The 17,098-nt window shown below is 45.9% G+C and overlaps 1 protein-coding gene across 3 annotated transcripts in view; it reads left to right on the forward strand.

The window, feature by feature from the left end:
* RAB6A (RAB6A, member RAS oncogene family) overlaps positions 1-17,098 on the forward strand; it is a 63,182-nt gene that overhangs the window by 23,395 nt on the left and 22,689 nt on the right. For all 3 annotated transcript variants that reach the window (XM_082219620.1, XM_082219621.1, XM_082219619.1), the window contains exon 2: positions 14,275-14,333. In XM_082219620.1, coding sequence (XP_082075746.1) covers positions 14,275-14,333 — 59 coding nt within the window. The remainder of the gene's footprint in view (positions 1-14,274; positions 14,334-17,098) is intronic.

Consider the following 17,098-nt stretch of genomic DNA (forward strand, 5'->3'; position numbering starts at 1 on the left):
AGAGCTACAGACTCGCTTTGTGTTTGCAGGTCTTTTTTGGAAATTTAGCCATCAGTTGCTGCATCTGGATGATGATTCTAGAGAATTTTAAACATTCTTCCGTCTAACTGAATTTTATTGTGAGTTTCCATATTATCTCACCCACTTTATATACAAGTCACAGTATACTCTGTACTCTTAAATATTCATTTCTTGCTGTGACTCTAGCATGTCTCGCCATATCTGTCTAAGCTGTTTAACTTACAAAAACAGGGGCATGTACTAACTAGCATGAAATTTGGCCCCAACTTCCTACAAATCCTCAAACAAATATACCCCCAAGCCTCAGCAAAATGCAGAACTAACAATATGGACTCTAATACCACAGCAATCCAAAGAGGCACAAAACAAGGATGCCCACTGTCTCCCTTCTTATTTATCCTGGCTCTGGAACCCTTAGCAATCCAAATCCGAGCAGCCACAGACATCAAGGGAGTGGAAATAAAAGGCAGAACCTATAAATTAGGGCTCTTTGCAAAATTTACCGTATTTTTCGCTCTATAACACGCACCTCACCATAACACGCACATCATTTTTAGAGGAGGAAAACAAGGGAAAAAACATTCTGAATGAAACAGTGGATGTATCATTTTTGTGCTTCATGCTGTGGCCACAGACATGTGATCTGATGGTGAATTTGGGCTGACCCAATGCAAAGATCCTGAGGATCCATGTGGATCCATGCTTTGTAACCACGTTTTTGCACCATTGCAGCCCCAGACAACAGTGGGTGCGTGATTTGGGGGGGCAGGCTGTAGCCATGGACATGCTATGTTCTCTGGTGGTGAATTTGTGGGTGACCCAATGCAAAGATCCTGAGGATCCATGTGGATCCATGCTTTTTAACCACATTTTTGCACCATTGCAGCCCCAGGCAACAGTGGGTGCATGATTTTGGGGGGGGCAGGCTGTAGCCATGGACATGTTATGTGCTCTGATGGTGAATTTGGGGGTGACCCAATGCAAAGATCCATGTGGATCCATGCTTTGTAACCACGTTTTTGCACCATTGCAGCCCCAGACAACAGTGGGTGCGTGATTTCGGGGGGCGGCAGGCTGTAGCCATGGATATGCTATGTTCTCTGGTGGTGAATTTGGGGGTGACCCAATGCAAAGATCCATGTGGATCCATGCTTTTTAACCACATTTTTGCACCATTACAGCCCCAGGCAACAGTGGGTGCATGATTTTTGGGGGGCAGGCTGTAGCCATGGACATGCTATGTGCTCTGATGGTGAATTTGGGGTGACCCAGTGCAAAAATCCTGAGGATCCATGTGGATCCATGCTTTTTAACCACATTTTAAGTGGGGAGGGAAGGAAAAACACAGAAGGGCTAAGAATGCAGGAGTGGGGTATAACGGGAGGGAGGAAAGGAAGGCAAAAGTTTTCCCCACACACCCACCCAAGCCAGCCAGCTCTCTCTCTCTCTCTCCCACCTGCATGTTTTCAGCAGCACCGGAGCACAGAGAGGAAGGAACGACATTCTGCTTTCCCCTCTTCTTGCCTGGAGGGGAGGGGCTTTCCCTGCTCTTTGTTCCGTTTCAGCAAACACAGCAACGAAACAGAGCGGGTGGGCAGTAAGACCCTGAGGCAGAATGCAGGAAAGCAGCAACTTCCTCTTTTCAGGTTTCCCTTCTCCGTGAAGCGCGATTTGATTTTTGCCCGATTTTTCGGCTCCAGGGACCACACATTCGCTCAATAACACGCACAGACATTTCCCCTTCCTTTTTAGGAGAAAAAATCTGCGTGTTATAGAGAGAAAAATACGGTACTTGTAGGCCCGGCACCATTGCAAATGTGTTGAGTTCTCTGATTAGAGAGGTTGCTGTGTTTAAGGTGTCTGGTGTTGTGGCCATTAGGACATCTGCAAAGTCAGAAGCTATGTGCTTTAACACCCCTCCTCACACCCAAAAAGAACTCACTAATGTCACCAATATAAAACTTTGCCACACCAAGTTCAGATACCTAGGGGTACAAATAACCAGAAACGTCAATAAATTATATCTCCACAGCTACAAGCCCCTGTGGCGCCAAATAAACAAAGACCTAAAGAGATTGAACAACACAAATTTCACTCTCTCAGACAAAATAGCCATGATCAAAATGATCACTCTCCCAAAACTAACCTACCTATTCCAAACCCTCCCAATCTGGATTCCCCAAACCCAACTCCGCAAATGGCATGGAAAACTACACTCCTTTATCTTCTCACACAAAAAACCAAGAATAAGCCCCGAATACCCGCACCTCCCCACCTCAGAAGGAGGATGGGGAATCCCCAACATAGAAGGGGCGAGGGAGGTATGGCGGTGGGGGCAGATGGTATAGGCGAAGGGGATCGAGATACGGATATGCTCGTACCCCTTCCAATCTGCGCCCCATCCCGAGAGACGAGGGTAGGGTGAGAAAGGATTACTCACCTCCGTCACTGGTGTTGTGCAATGCCAGGTCTATAAGCAACAAAACCGCCACCCTGCGAGATTTCATCATCTCGCAGGGGGTCGACCTGGCTTGTGTGACGGAGACCTGGGTGCGCGAAGGGGTAACTGTTACCTTACGAGAGATGGCGCCCCCGGGTTTCTCCGTCCTCCACCAGTCACGGACTGTGGGCCGGGGGGGAGGGGTGGCATTATTAATCCGGGAAGACTGTTCTTTCAGGGCTCTACCACCGCCATCGATCCCCAGCATTGAATGTGTTGGCCTAGTGTGGGGCTCCGAGGTGAGCTTGGCTGTCTGGCTGGTGTACCGGCCACCTAGCGCACCAGCAGCCACCCTGTCAGGCCTGCTGGAGGCGGTGGCCGGCTGGGCCTTGGAGTTCCCTAACCTATTGGTATTGGGGGACTTCAACATCCATGCCGATGCCACTCCCTCCGCACAGGCTCTGGACCTGGTGTCTTCCATGGCGACACTAGGGCTCTCCCAGTTTGTTTCGGGCCCCACACATCAAGCAGGCCACACGCTGGATCTGATCTTTGGCGTTGGTATAGATGTGATCCTGTCTCCTTCGATGAAGGTGCCATGGTCGGATCACTATGCTCTGAAAGCCAGGATTGATGTTCCACCCCCACCCTGCTTAGGTGGTGAGCCGATTTGGGCTCGCCCGCGGAGGCTGATGGACCCTGATAGATTCCGTCAAGCCTTGCGGGACCTTTCTCCCCCTGGCGACTCATTGACTGAGCTTGTTGAGGGCTGGAATACCCAGCTCCTGGCAGCCATCAATGAGATCGCACCTAAGCGCCCTCTGCGACCCCGCAGAAACCGGGCTCCCTGGTTTACTGAGGAGCTCCGGAAAATGAAGCGGGACCTCAGACGGCTAGAGCGAGTATGGCGGGGTGCCCGTGACGGAGCCTCAAGAACATCTTATAGGGTTTTTATGAAAACCTACGAGATGGCAGTGAAGGCCGCCAAGAAGTCCTACTTCTCGGCCTCCATTGCATCCGCTAGCTCTCGCCCGGCACAATTATTTAGTATAATTCGGTCTTTAACGTCCCTCGAAGGACAGCCAAATTTAAATAACAATTCGACACATACCTGTGAGGCATTGGCGAGCTTTTTTGCGGAGAAGGTCCTGTCGCTCCGCCATGACCTCCCTGCCAATTTGGATACAATAAAAGAACTGGAGGCCCCTCGACTGTCCTCGGGTCCAGTATTGGACCACTTTGACCGGATATCCCCAGCCGATGTGGACAGACTCCTCCGAGCTGGAAAGCCCACCACTTGTCCTCTCGACCCGTGCCCGTCTTGGCTGATTAGAGCATGTCCAGACGAGGTGCGGGCCCCCCTGGGGGATATCATCAATTTGTCCCTTGGCACCGGGACATTCCCAGGGGAACTGAAGGAGGCAGTGGTGCGTCCGCTCTTAAAGAAAACATCATTAGATCCCTTAGATCTATCCAATTACCGCCCAGTTTCGAATCTTCCATTCCTGGGCAAGGTGATTGAGAGAGCGGTTGCTGAACAGCTTGGTAGGTTTCTGGATGAAACATCGGCTCTGGATCCATTCCAGTCCGGCTTCCGCGCTGGTCATGGGACCGAGACGGCTCTGGTCGCCCTAACAGATGATCTCCGTAGACAGCTGGATCGAGGCGGGTCGGGGCTGCTGATTCTTCTAGATCTGTCAGCAGCTTTCGACATGGTCGATCACGAACTTTTGGACCACCGCCTCGCCGACGTGGGGATCCAGGGCGCAGTCCTTCAATGGCTGCGCTCGTTTCTCTCTGGTCGGGGACAGAGGGTGGCGCTTGGGGGGGAACTGTCATCCCGCCACTCCTTGGTGTGTGGAGTGCCTCAGGGTGCGATTCTCTCCCCGATGCTTTTTAACATCTTTATGCGCCCCCTCGCCCAGCTTGTCCGGAGTTTTGGGCTGGGCTGCCATCAGTATGCCGATGACACCCAACTCTATCTGTTGATGGATGGCCATCCTGACTCGGCCCCAGACACACTGATCAGATGCTTGGAAGCTGTGGCTGGATGGTTACGTGGGAGCCGGTTGAAGTTAAATCCTTCGAAGACAGAGGTCCTCTGGCTGGGACGGGACGATATGGGATTGAGGGGGCAACTCCCATCTCTTGCGGGGGTGCAATTAGTGCCAGCACCGTCCGTTAAGAGTTTGGGTGTAATCTTCGATACCTCCCTCTCTATGGAGGCGCAGATTGCAGCTATAACAAAGGCGGCATTTTTTCATCTCCGCCAAGCTAAGCAGTTGGCCCCTTACCTCTCTCGCCCTGACCTAGCCACTGTGATCCACGCGACGGTCACCTCCAGACTGGATTATTGTAACTCGCTCTACGTGGGGCTGCCCTTGAGACTGACCCAGAAACTCCAGCGGGTGCAGAATGCCGCAGCGAGACTCCTTACGGGGTCTTCGCTGCGGGATCACATTCATCCGGTGCTATACCAGCTGCACTGGCTCCCAGTGGAGTACAGGATCAGGTTTAAGGTGCTGGTTTTAACCTTTAAAGCCCTATACGGCCTAGGACCCTCGTATCTACGGGACCGCCTCTCCTGGTATGCCCCACAGAGGAACTTACGGTCCTCTAATAAAAACATCTTGAAGGTCCCAGACCACAGAGAGGTTAGGCTGGCCTCAACTAGAGCCAGGGCTTTTTCAGCTGCGGCTCCAACCTGGTGGAACGCTCTGTCACAAGAGACAAGGGCCCTGCAGGACTTGACATCTTTCCGCAGGGCCTGCAAGACAGAGCTGTTCCACCAGGCCTTTGGTTAGGGCACAGCCTGACTCCCTCCTTCAGCAATCTTTACAATACTTTAGTTTATGGTTGCCATTAATTTTGATTTTAATTAATTCTTATGATGTTTTTATATTGTTGTACTTTTTTAGTGTTGTTAGCCGCCCTGAGCCCGGCTTCGGCTGGGGAGGGTGGGATATAAATAAAAATTTATTATTTATTATTATTATTATATTACATTGACAACCAAATACGCCATATAATCCCATATATACTAGAAGATGAGACAAAACAATGGATACACCTAGAGAGGGGCACAATTGAAAATACCTGCACCACAGCATACACTCTCCTCCCAAACAAATTTAAGGAAAATTCCCACAACACTTAACAGGTACACACAGACCACGCTCAAAGCATGTAAAACAGTAATAGGCAAACTATCCCCAATCCCATCCCCACTAATTCCCCTGGCGTACCACCCATTATTCCACCACGCAGCACAAAACCTCCAGATTAAAACCTGGCAAACCAAAGGCTTATATCGCCTAATAGACTTCTATAAAAATAACAAACCTTTGGCAACACAAGAAATACAAGACAAACTAGAAGACACCCAAATGCCCTGGTTAACACATCACCAATTACATGCCCTCTTAAACAATCCAGTAGTAAAATCAGTAGCAACTAGGCTCCTGACAACCTTCGAAGACCTCCTCCTAGCAACAAAGGGACATGGTAGAGGGATGGTATCCGTAATATACAAAATACTGCTCCAAAATCCCCCGAACTCCCTAGACGCATGTGCAGACGCGGGTTGTGAACGTGCATCCCGCACGGATCACGTTCGCAACCCGAGCATCCGCTGTTTACACTCTTAGGATGTCTGTGCAGTGCAACCCCCCACCCCCAATTTCAGCACCAAGGAGAACTCTCATTCTATACATTTGTGTGTGTTTTTTAAAAAATAATGACACACAAATGCTGCACCAATGATTACTTGAGGGAGAATTGTAGAAGCTCAGAAGATCATCAGTGCTCAGAAAGCATGGTCTGATGAAGCAAAAGAGGAGGGTAGGAGGCAATACTAACTGGTATGTCCCTCATTTTCAAGAATGTCTCAGGTGGGGGTCAAGGAGTTGATCATGGGGAAAATACCTTTTTGAGTGAAACAGAAAGTGTGTCTCCAGTTTTAATCTGGGAAATTGCCCTTGGTGCCATTTTAAGAAACATTGGTGGGGAATTTGGCAATTAATTGCAGGATGCTAATAGCTTTTCCTCTTCCTCTGTGTTAACAGTCCAGAGGACTAAAATGTATTTTTTTAAAATCACAATAGGAATCTACCTGCAACCTATGGGCTGTACAGGCATGTTCCTTACAAGTAGCCCTTCTCTAAAGTGCAGAGTCATTGTGAATCTAAAATAAGAGAATCGAAAAGCATTTGCAGCGAACCAACTTTGAGGAGCTTCTTCTGGCTGATAAAAAAATACCATATTTTTTGCTCTATAAGGCTCACTTTTCCCCTCCTAAAAAGTAAGGGGAATTGTGTGTGCGTCTTATGGAGCGAATGCAGGCTGCGCAGCTATCCCAGAAGCCAGAACAGCGAGAGGGATTGCTGCTTTCACTGTGCAGCAATCCCTCTTGCTGTTCTGGCTTCTGAAATTCAGAATATTTGTTTTCTTGTTTTCCTCCTCCAAAAACTAGGTGCATCTTGTGGTCTGGTGTGTCTTATAGAGCGAAAAATATGGTAATTTACAGCTTTATTTGTAGGCAGCAAATTGCCTCACAGTGGGACTAATTTTCCAAGGAAGTGATTAAAAGGCCAATTTTCAAAACCTTAATGTAAAATTGGCCAAAGCACCAGTTAAAGAGCAGAAAGAGCAAGACTATTTGTGCAGATAAATTTCATTTCCCCCCTCCTCAAGTTTTACTTTTGCTCTTTTCTCCCACTCCCTCAAATTCCTGATCTTGCTGCCCAGAGCAATTATGGCAATGACTTGCAATTACAACAAAGATTCCTTTTCCACAGTGCTGAGGCAGTGTGGTGTTGGATGGACAGTTACAGGAGCAGCAAATAGAAGAGCATGTTAATTGGAACCACTGTAAATTAGTCCCACTGTCAGGCAATTTGCTGCCTACAAATAAAGTAGGGAGAAACAATATGACAAATACAGAATTTTGACCAGTGTGGAAAGAGGTTAGTGTTTGTGTGCCTGAAAGGCAAGAGGAAAGAATGAACAGCAGTGAAACTGGCCTAGTCGGTAATGAAAGAAGCAGAACATGCATTTCAGGCAGGTGAATGTTAAGCCAACCTCTCATAAACACTTCTGTGCCTTTGGTGTCTCATTTTGGTTTGAATTGTAGAAGAATTCAGCAAACCAGAAGAGATGTTAAGGAGACTGGTGCTTATCTCCTTGTTATATTCATATATGTTTGCGGAAACATATAGGTTTGCGGAACCATATATAGGTCCAACTATGTGTTTTAATGTTGCAACCTGCCCTGTAAGGTTCACTCTAAGGGTGGTGGTGGTTGTTATTATTCATTATTCATTATTGTTACTCCCCAGTACTCTCCAGTACATTTTAACACAGCATGGTTATGGACAGGGCTGCCATTGTTTCGTAAAACTCAGTACTGTATTGGCCCGAAAATAAGCTGCACTGTTTTCCAAATTCTGATGGTGAAAAGTTGAAGTGTGGCTTTGATTTGCAACCTTAGGCCGCTGGCAGAGTGGTGCGACTCCCCCCCCCCCGCAGCCCGGGAGTGCAGGGCAACGGTGTGCCTCCCGCCCGCTGCTCCCAAGCCTCCCCATAGCCATCGGGGGGGGGGGAGGCCAACGGCAAAGCGGCACAGCTCCCCCCCCCCAAAGCATCCCGGGAGCACAGGGCAATGGCACCCGTCCCATCTGCAGCTCCCAAGCCTCCCCCAAGACACTGAATTTTAAAGGTGCAGCTTATTTGTGGGTGTGGCTTATATTCATGCCAATGTGGTATCTCACTTTTGGACAGCAGGCTGATCAAATGAATCAACTCATAGTTGCTTATTCTTAATGTAACAGCGAACTTGAACACCAGTGATTAGAAGCAGGTGAGCAGGTTACCAAGAATCACTGGTGGGAAGTGCTGCAGTTCAAGCCTGGAAATGGTGCCTTATGAGGAACGGCTAAGGGAGCTGGGCATGTTTAGCCTGGAGAAGAGGAGGTTAAGGGGTGATATGATAGCCATGTTCCAATATATAAAAGGATGTCACATAGAGGAGGGAGAAAGGTTGTTTTCTGCTGCTCCAGAGAAGCGGACACGGAGCAATGGATCCAAACTACAAGAAAGAAGATTCCACCTAAACATTAGGAAGAACTTCCTGACAGTAAGAGCTGTTCGACAGTGGAATTTGCTGCCCAGGAGTGTGGTGGAGTCTCCTACTTTGGAGGTCTTTAAGCAGAGGCTTGACAACCATATGTCAGGAGTGCTCTGATGGTGTTTCCTGCTTGGCAGGGGGTTGGACTCGATGGCCCTTGTGGTCTCTTCCAACTTTATGATTCTATGATTCTATGATTAAGCCCATATATCACAAGCACGGCTGGAAGTCCTCTGTAATAGATGTGTGGGGCCTAGTAGTGATTACTTATTGGTGAGGAACAGCACTTTGTGCATACATATGCAAAGAAACTCTTTTACCTGTGTTCCAGAGCAGAAGCCTGGTGTTGAGAACAGGTTGTAGCGCTAATAGATCAAATTAAGCCCACAGAGATGATGAGCAGAGCTCTTGCCCATGCTTTCTGAATGGGCTCTCATCAGCAGGCCCTGGCAAATCGTAGGTATTTGCTCATTGTAGCTAGCGAGACAAGCAACTTGGAAGCTGCAGTGCAGGTCTCTTTGCAGTTGCACCCAGCACTTGGCTGGCACCAGCCAATTGATTCAGGGATCAAGATTGATTTGAGTGATGAACCTATTCGTACTTTACTTTGTTGGAATGAGAACTGAAAAAGCAAAATATAGAGGTTCTTGCCCTTATTTGAGTACAAAATAGTATGTATTGTTTTGTGTTTGTTTTTAATATGCAGTGTGGGGAATAGCTACTCGGGCTTTGGTTCAATGCCAGTTTACCTCTTAGTGTGATTTCATTTTGGTGCATCCTATTGCCCTCTAATTTTATTTTATTTTATTTTATTACTCTTTCAGTTTTGTCTACTGAGGTTCTGTTTAAGGTGCCTATTGCACTCAGCTTTGAACTTTTGGAAAGCTGTCAATACATTTTAAAATAAATTTTCAACTGTTCAATCCAATCAGAGGAGCTTCTAAATGGAAACAGGGTGGGGGGGGGGAAGGTTCCCAGAATACCTGTTGGCTCCTCCCAATGGAATGGAATCAAAGCAGGACTGCATATTCGCCTTTCCCCCATCCATGCATCAATTCCTTGCACAAAGCGTGCAGTTCAAACTCCTCAATTATGTAGTGGTAGCCAGGGAAATAGTTGCAAGACTTGCATTTTAGCTTTCAAACACCAGAGTCATCATTGGCAAAAAGAATGCTTTCAAATAGCTGAACTAAAGTTCTAGCAGTGTAGCCATGTAGATAAGTGCTAACCCTGAAAGCTTGCCTATGTTCTGTCCTAGAGCTGTTTGAAGGGCAATGCGACCAAATTCCTTGCCAAGACAGGACCTTTCTTTTCCTCAAGCCACTGGCTAATTGCCACATTTCCTTACATTTTAATTTGACTGGTGTGCAGAATTATGAGATGTCACCATTTTGTGTGAACATTTGCCTAAAAGCTCACCATTGCACATGCAAGCCACTGAACGACGACTGAGGCAGTAGACTCCCCTCCTGCTCTCCTAGCAGTACATGATGTTCCTGGCTGCTTGAATCCATGTGAGCAGCTGCTCCCGCTAGAAATAGCTGTTTTAGCTTTCCTTGCTAGCTTTCAGAAATATACTCTTAAATGTCTGATATTTAGACATTGAACCTTCCACTCAGTACTTGATGTGCTTAGCTGATGTGAAAGAGCTGTTCCATAGGCTATCCTGTTGTGTATGCATTGGCTGCTGTGAGATTTAGGCAGAGCTGGGAACCAGGTTTAAATTTCCATTTCGGGCTTATCCACACTTACCTTACCAGGCATGGTATGCACTTTAAAGCTCTTTATCCAGACACCCTCTCCCCCTCTTTTTGCTCTGGAGTTTTCCTGCAAAAACCCGCTCTTCAGAACTCGATCGGAGCAAATGGCAAACTGCAGAAAACCCAAATTTGTTCCAACTGAGCACTGAAGAGCTTTGAAGCCTACATCTGTGCCTGGAAAGAGTGGGGCAAACGTAGCTGGGCATTGTATCCTTTCTACCACTGGTCGGTTTATCCGGGCCCTGTGGCAGTTCATTTCCTAGGGTAAAATCCTAAAAGAAACTCAACAACTCAACTTCAGGGTAAAATCCTAAAAAAAAAAAAAAAAAAAAAAAAGCTCAACGACTTTGGTCGGCCTTTGGGTCGGCCCTCACGGCCCTTCACTTCATCAAATCTGGCCCTCTTTGAAAAAATTTTTTGGACACCACTGCTTTCTACCTTTCTACTCTTGTTTCCCCCTCTGTCTAATGATTAGATGGGGAAGTGGAAAAATATCTGCTTTTGCAAAGATTAGCCTTGCACAAGCTGGGTTCTGGCCTGTGGAGTCAGAAGTACCTCCATGCTCAGCCACTACTTTTTTGGACTCTCTTAAATATTCTGTATGCTAGCTTTATCTCCAGTAGTTAACATACATTAATTTAGCTTAGTCCTTTGGGGTTTGTAAGAAAGGGTCTTTTTGAAAGATACATCTTGTTTTATGTAAAGCCTTTCTTTGAATTTTCCTTGAATCTTTTCTAGGGAAAGAAATTTTTCATTAAATTTCATTAAATAGAACTAAAACAAAGCCCTCGCAGTAGGTAACAGAGTAGCAGAAATCAGTTAAGGTAGCAGGCTGAATGGCTGTTTGAAACTAAGCACCAACTGAGAAAGTTTAATAAAAGTTTAAGTATTTTATGAAACCTGACCTGCGAACCCCCAAGATTGTTGGCAGACCTCTAAAGGAACACGAAAGAGCACTCAGAATAGTGGTAGTAAAATGAAGCTTGCTTTCCATAACAAACAATAGAAATAGTTTCTTACAGAATAAAACACACCTTAACTGCCTTCTAGCTTTTGGTTTGGCCATGCTGAAAACACACTCTGATTTCAGCAACAGTATTCATTAGAATCCACAATCTTGGCATTCATTAAGTTTCCAGGCACTTTTGCTTTCAGAGAGCATCTTATTATTTTTATTTTACTTTAATTATTTTATTTTATTATTTGTACCCCACCCATCGGAGTGGCTTGCCCCAGCCACTCTGGGTGGCTTCCAAAATATCCAGAAACATAATAAAGCATCAAGCACAAAAAACACCCGGATGTCTTCTAAAGGTTGCATAGTTACTTATCTCCTTGACATCTGATGGGAGGGTGTTCCACAGGTGGGTGCCACTACCAAGAAGACCCTCTGCCTGTTTCCCTGTAACCTCAAGTGTAGACTCAAGATCACTCCCAGAATGCCCTGCTGCAACATACGTTGGTTTCATGGCAGCTATGCAAGGATTCCTGCATATACAAGCCCTTTTCTTACATTGATTCTCTGATGGTAGGATTTTGGAAAACCACTGATCCAGCAATTCCAGGCACTTAGGAAGCCACCTTTCCCCAGCTCCATCTGGCTATGCTGGTGATCAGACCTGGGAATTCTTTGTTGCAAGCCTGTCCTACTGTTGATTACAGTCCCTAGGCGCAGAATGCCACTGCTGTACAGTGGTGCCTCGCAAGACGAAAATAATCCATTCCGCGAGTCTCTTCGTCTAGCGGTTTTTTCGTCTTGCGAAGCAACCCTATTAGCGGATTAGCGCTATTAGCGGTTTAGCAGCTATTAAAGGCTTAGCGGCTTAGCGGCTAAAAGGCTATTAGCGGCTTAGCGGCTTAGAAAAAGGGGGGAAAGCGAAAAAAAATCGGAACACTCGCAAGACGTTTTCGTCTTGCGAAGCAAGCGCATAGGGAAATTCGTCTTGCGAAGCAGCTCAAAAACGGAAAACCCTTTCGTCTAGCGGGTTTTCCATCTTGCGAGGCATTCGTCTTGCGGGGCACCACTGTATTAGGTTTTCTTAATGATAGCATATAACGAATGTTGAATGGTATTCCTGTGTACCCGTTGGGTGTGAGAGATTGCAGACAAATGTAACTACAATGGTACCTCTGGTTGCGAACGGGATCTGTTCCAGAGGCCCGTTTGCAACCTGAAAAAAACGCAACCTGCGTCTGCGCATGTGTGGGTTGTGATTCGCTGCTTCTGCGCATGTGCATGACATCATTTTGCGCGTCTGCGTGAGCAGCGAAACCCATTCCGGTACTTTCAGGTCGCCACGGGATGCAACCTGAAAACGCTAAACCTGAAGCAAACGTAACATGAAGTATGACTGTATACACAGGACCACTAATTAGTGCATGAAAGGGTAGAGGAAAATAGAATTGTATTGCTAGACAGACTCAGCTAGGCACAACCCTCTCCTTTGGATAGCATGTGAAAGCTTGCTCCCAAACTTTGAGCACTGGTTTGGAACTATATTCTGTATTTTCTACCCCAGGGTTTTCTGCCTGTACTACCTGTGTTGCTGCACGGAACAATGCATGACTGATACCTTGAGTCTGCAAGTGAAACGTTTTAAACTTAACAGTGTGTGGCCTGCAGATTGCAAGAGAGCTAGAAGCTCGACGGCATAAAAAGGTTTAGCAACCTGTATTCCTAACGCTTTATAGTGCCGCTTATTGTTATGAGTTTAATACTTTGCCACTGGGGCTCTCTTTTTGCTAGCCCCATGTTTTGAATCCAAGCACCCCACCAATTCTTTTGTTGTTCACCCACACACGTGGGTCCACAGGGATTCATATATTGAATTTCCTCCCACAGAAGGTGAGATTGAATGTAACATAGATGGGCCGCTGGCCTGATCCAGTACACTCCTCTTGGGTCCTCCTAGGCTGTAATGCCCTTCTAATACAGTGAGAGTAAATGCTAGTAACAGTGCAGCTTTCATTACTTGTTTGCTCTACTGGCTGGTATTCTGTTACAAAGGGTGGAGTGCTTTGAACATAGGAATGTATTGTGACACCGAATCTTCAGGTCCCATTCCTCTGAATACTGTACTCGAACTTTTGAGTGGGTGTTCTTGCATTATGTAAATCTGTGCATATTAAGAACTGAGCCCACTGCTTCTCTTTAATTACAGACACAGCAGGAAGCGGCTATTGTTGATTCTTATAATCTCAGGAAAGGTACTTCATTGTGCTATCACTTCTGCAATCTTGCACATTAACAGTCCTCACTGAATTGAAATGGTGAGATCCCAGTACTTGAAGACATTCATATGAAAGAGATCCTTTTGTCACCTTATAGGGAAGTGTGTCCAATATGAGCCACACAAATAGTCATTTTGTCGGCTGAAATGAGCTTCGTGAAACTCACAGATCAAAATCTTGGAAAACGTGGATGAAATGTACTTTAAAGGTTTTGCAAATGATAGTCTTTTATAACAATCCTAATGTAAGAGCTTATAATTTAAGATCTTGTTATATATTTTCCCCTGTTTGAATATACTGAGTAGATAACAGTATATTTTGTCTGGTTTTATGATATTTTATATTGTGCACACCTTGAGATTTTATGAGTGGCACTGTATATAAATACTTTTATAGAATATGTCAAATATTGTCGTCCCCCCCCGAAAAACGGCATCTAAGAACCCTACGCCTTTGAGGTTCTAGGCAACCACAAGATGGTAAAAAAAGAGTAAAGCTAGTAACTTTTTGTAGTCTCTTGCTCTAATCTGGTGTTGCCTCGCCCTCCTGAAGCATCTTCACTCTCAAATGCTATCTGTACTGAACGGTTTTCCTCTTTGTGGGTTTGATTATATGCCAATCTTCTGCTACAACTTAAGTGTAACACCTGGAATGCATTTTTTGGATGTGACTAATACTCTCTCAATTTTGTCTTCCAGTGGGGAAGACCTCTTTGATCACCAGGTTCATGTACGACAGCTTTGACAACACCTACCAGGTAAGACAGTATTTGTTTCATGATTTACAAATGTCAAATTACATAACGCAGGGATTTATCCAATGTGGGTTCCCAATAATAGAGACTTTCATGTGATTTTAACACTGTACAGCTGGGAGACAATAGACCCCTTCCACTTGCTTTTAAAAATAATAATTTGTGCGCTGGGAGATTGGTTTACTTTTTCAAAGGGGGAGAAAAAAATCGCTGTACATTTTGTTTGGATAACCAAAGCCACTTGGAAGCTTAGGGAGTCCCTGATCTGCCACGAGACACCTTGTTAACAGCTTGATCCAGCTCAGACATAAGAATTTACCCAGATCATGCTGATTTGCCTTATAAATCAGGAAAGGTAAAGGTAAAGGACCCCTGGACGGTTAAGACCAGTCAAAGGTGACTATGGGGTGCAGGGTACACACACAGTAAATTCACATGCCTACTATCTTATGTGTGGGATACAAGTGGCACTGTGGGTTAAACCACAGAGCCTAGGGCTTGCCAACCAGAAGGTTGGTGGTTCGAATCCCCGCAATGGGGTGAGCTGCCTTTACTCAGTCCCTGCTCCTGCCAACCTAGCAGTTCAAAAGCACGTCAAAGTGCAAGTCGATAAATAGGTACTGCTCCAGCGGGAAGGTAAACAGGATTTCTGTGCGCTGCTCTGGTTCGCCAGAAGCAGCTTAGTCATGCTGGCCACATGACCCGGAAGCTGTACGCCAGTTACCTCGGCCAATAAAGCGAGATGAGCGCCGCAACCCCAGAGTCGGCCACGACTGGACCTAATGGTCAGGGGTCCCTTTACCTTAACCTTTACTTTCTATGTAGGGGTAGCGTGTGGTATTCGGGCTTCGTACACTTGATATTGTTGGTTGTCCTTGGTGAGGAAATACTCTCTGCAACCTGCAGTTGAGTGAGTCTAGCTTCTAGGATTGAGCCCAGACGTCACTAAGAGAGCAACTGCACGCATTGCAAGTATTGGGCAGCAAGGTGCTCCTGAGAATCCCATCTCCAAATACACCTTAAGTCACCAAGGAAACCCCCCATGCAGGGCTTAAGAAGTCCCTCTGCATGTGGGCTGCTCGCTAAACACACTTTGGGGGTGCTTTCCCCCCTAATTTAAAATAATCTGTAAGGGTAGTTCTTAACATATTTCCTTCCAGTTACGAATTAGTCTTTCCTGCAACGTGAGCAACACTTGACCTAATGGCCAAAGAGAAATTCCTGTTGGGTCAGCAGATTTGGCAAAGCTTTCGTGGCACAGGACGACTTGGAGAGGCCTCAAGCCTCCCAGTGGAGCAAACATCCTTTCCATTTCCGGCCACTATAATTACAGAGCCGTTGAAGCAGTTCTTTTATGTAATCATCTGTCTTTCTCATGGTCCTCTTTCAGTCTGCTTTTTCTCTGTGGAGCATGTGCCCTAGATTTTGGCTTCGATCTTTGACCCTATAATAATAGGGCTATCTCCATGGAAAGGAATCTTGGTATAATGAACGAACCAATTGTAAAGTGAATGACTAAAAGCTTGAAACTGCAAGGCATCTCTGGTGGACAGACTCTACCCTGTATTTTACTTTGCCTTGATTTGCACTGGGCGAGTATAATTTGGCCCTGAATTGCATCTGCCCATCCTTCCAGCACCACCCTGGTTATGTTTTCTGGTCTGAATGGTTACAGAGCAGTTCTGTTGGATTTGTGTGCCCGTCCACCCCTTGCTTTTCCTGTCTGCTAATCTAGTAGAGCACACTGTCTCTGTGGCCCCCCTCCTTTTAATAGGGGTGGGGAAAGGAGAGATTGAGACAGGCAGCAGTATCTTTGGTAGCTGGGAAAAGGCAGCTCTGTCTGGGGGGGGGGCGTGGTAGGGAGAGAGCAGCAATGTGAAAGGAGAGAAGCATCTGCAGAACAGTTACTTATAAGGCTCGCTTAACTGTCTTTGTCCCTCTGATTCGAGTCTTAACATTAGCTCCTGCCTGTACAGCACATGCTCAGATTGCTCTGCAACCATAATTGCCAGCCCTGTGTGTTTTTCCTATCTAGGGAGAGGGAAAACCACCTTTACCCAAGGGGGAGCTCCTGTTGTGTGCGCATAATGAATTGCGCAAACTTCACCTGAATTTGCATAATTTGTAAGAAACTTTTACTGCTACCAAATATGAGATCTTCAGAGAATGCTTAGTGAAGATGAAATATAGAACAGGGCAGCATCTATGTCTAGCCATAGTGGAGAAAAGCAATCATGGGAGACGGTTCAGGAACTGTATAGGCAGGTACTAAGGCCTTCCCTGTGGCTTCCAAGCCTTCACTGTATAAATGATTTTAATAGCCATAAGGGTTGAAATGTGAATGCTGTGATTATGAATTTTATAAATTAAGCCACTAGTAGGGAGAATAGGTGGTTTGCATTTCTGCACTTCTCAAATGAGGGACGGGTTTATTTTATGTATTTTTTAATATTGTTCTCTTCCTTCAAACAGGGTGGCTATCAATATAAAATTACCGAAAGCAAACAGTATAGTAATAAAACAATAATTAAACCATGAAATTACAGTGAAATTTATACAGATCAGCAGCAACAGTCACTTACAGCCCTAGTAATTTTGGGAGGTACCTCCTTCTAAGACCCAAAGGCCTGTATAAATAAAAATGAATTTATCTTATACCTGAAGACTTTTAATCTGGGTTCTAATCAAATATCTCATGGGAGTGTTCTATAATTGGGGTGCTGCCACCAAGAAGATGATGAGGTAATGTGGTTAAAAAAGGACAGGTG

Source organism: Podarcis vaucheri (assembly GCF_965113315.1).
Source record: "Podarcis vaucheri genome assembly, chromosome: 4".
NCBI classification, from domain to species: domain Eukaryota; kingdom Metazoa; phylum Chordata; class Lepidosauria; order Squamata; family Lacertidae; genus Podarcis; species Podarcis vaucheri.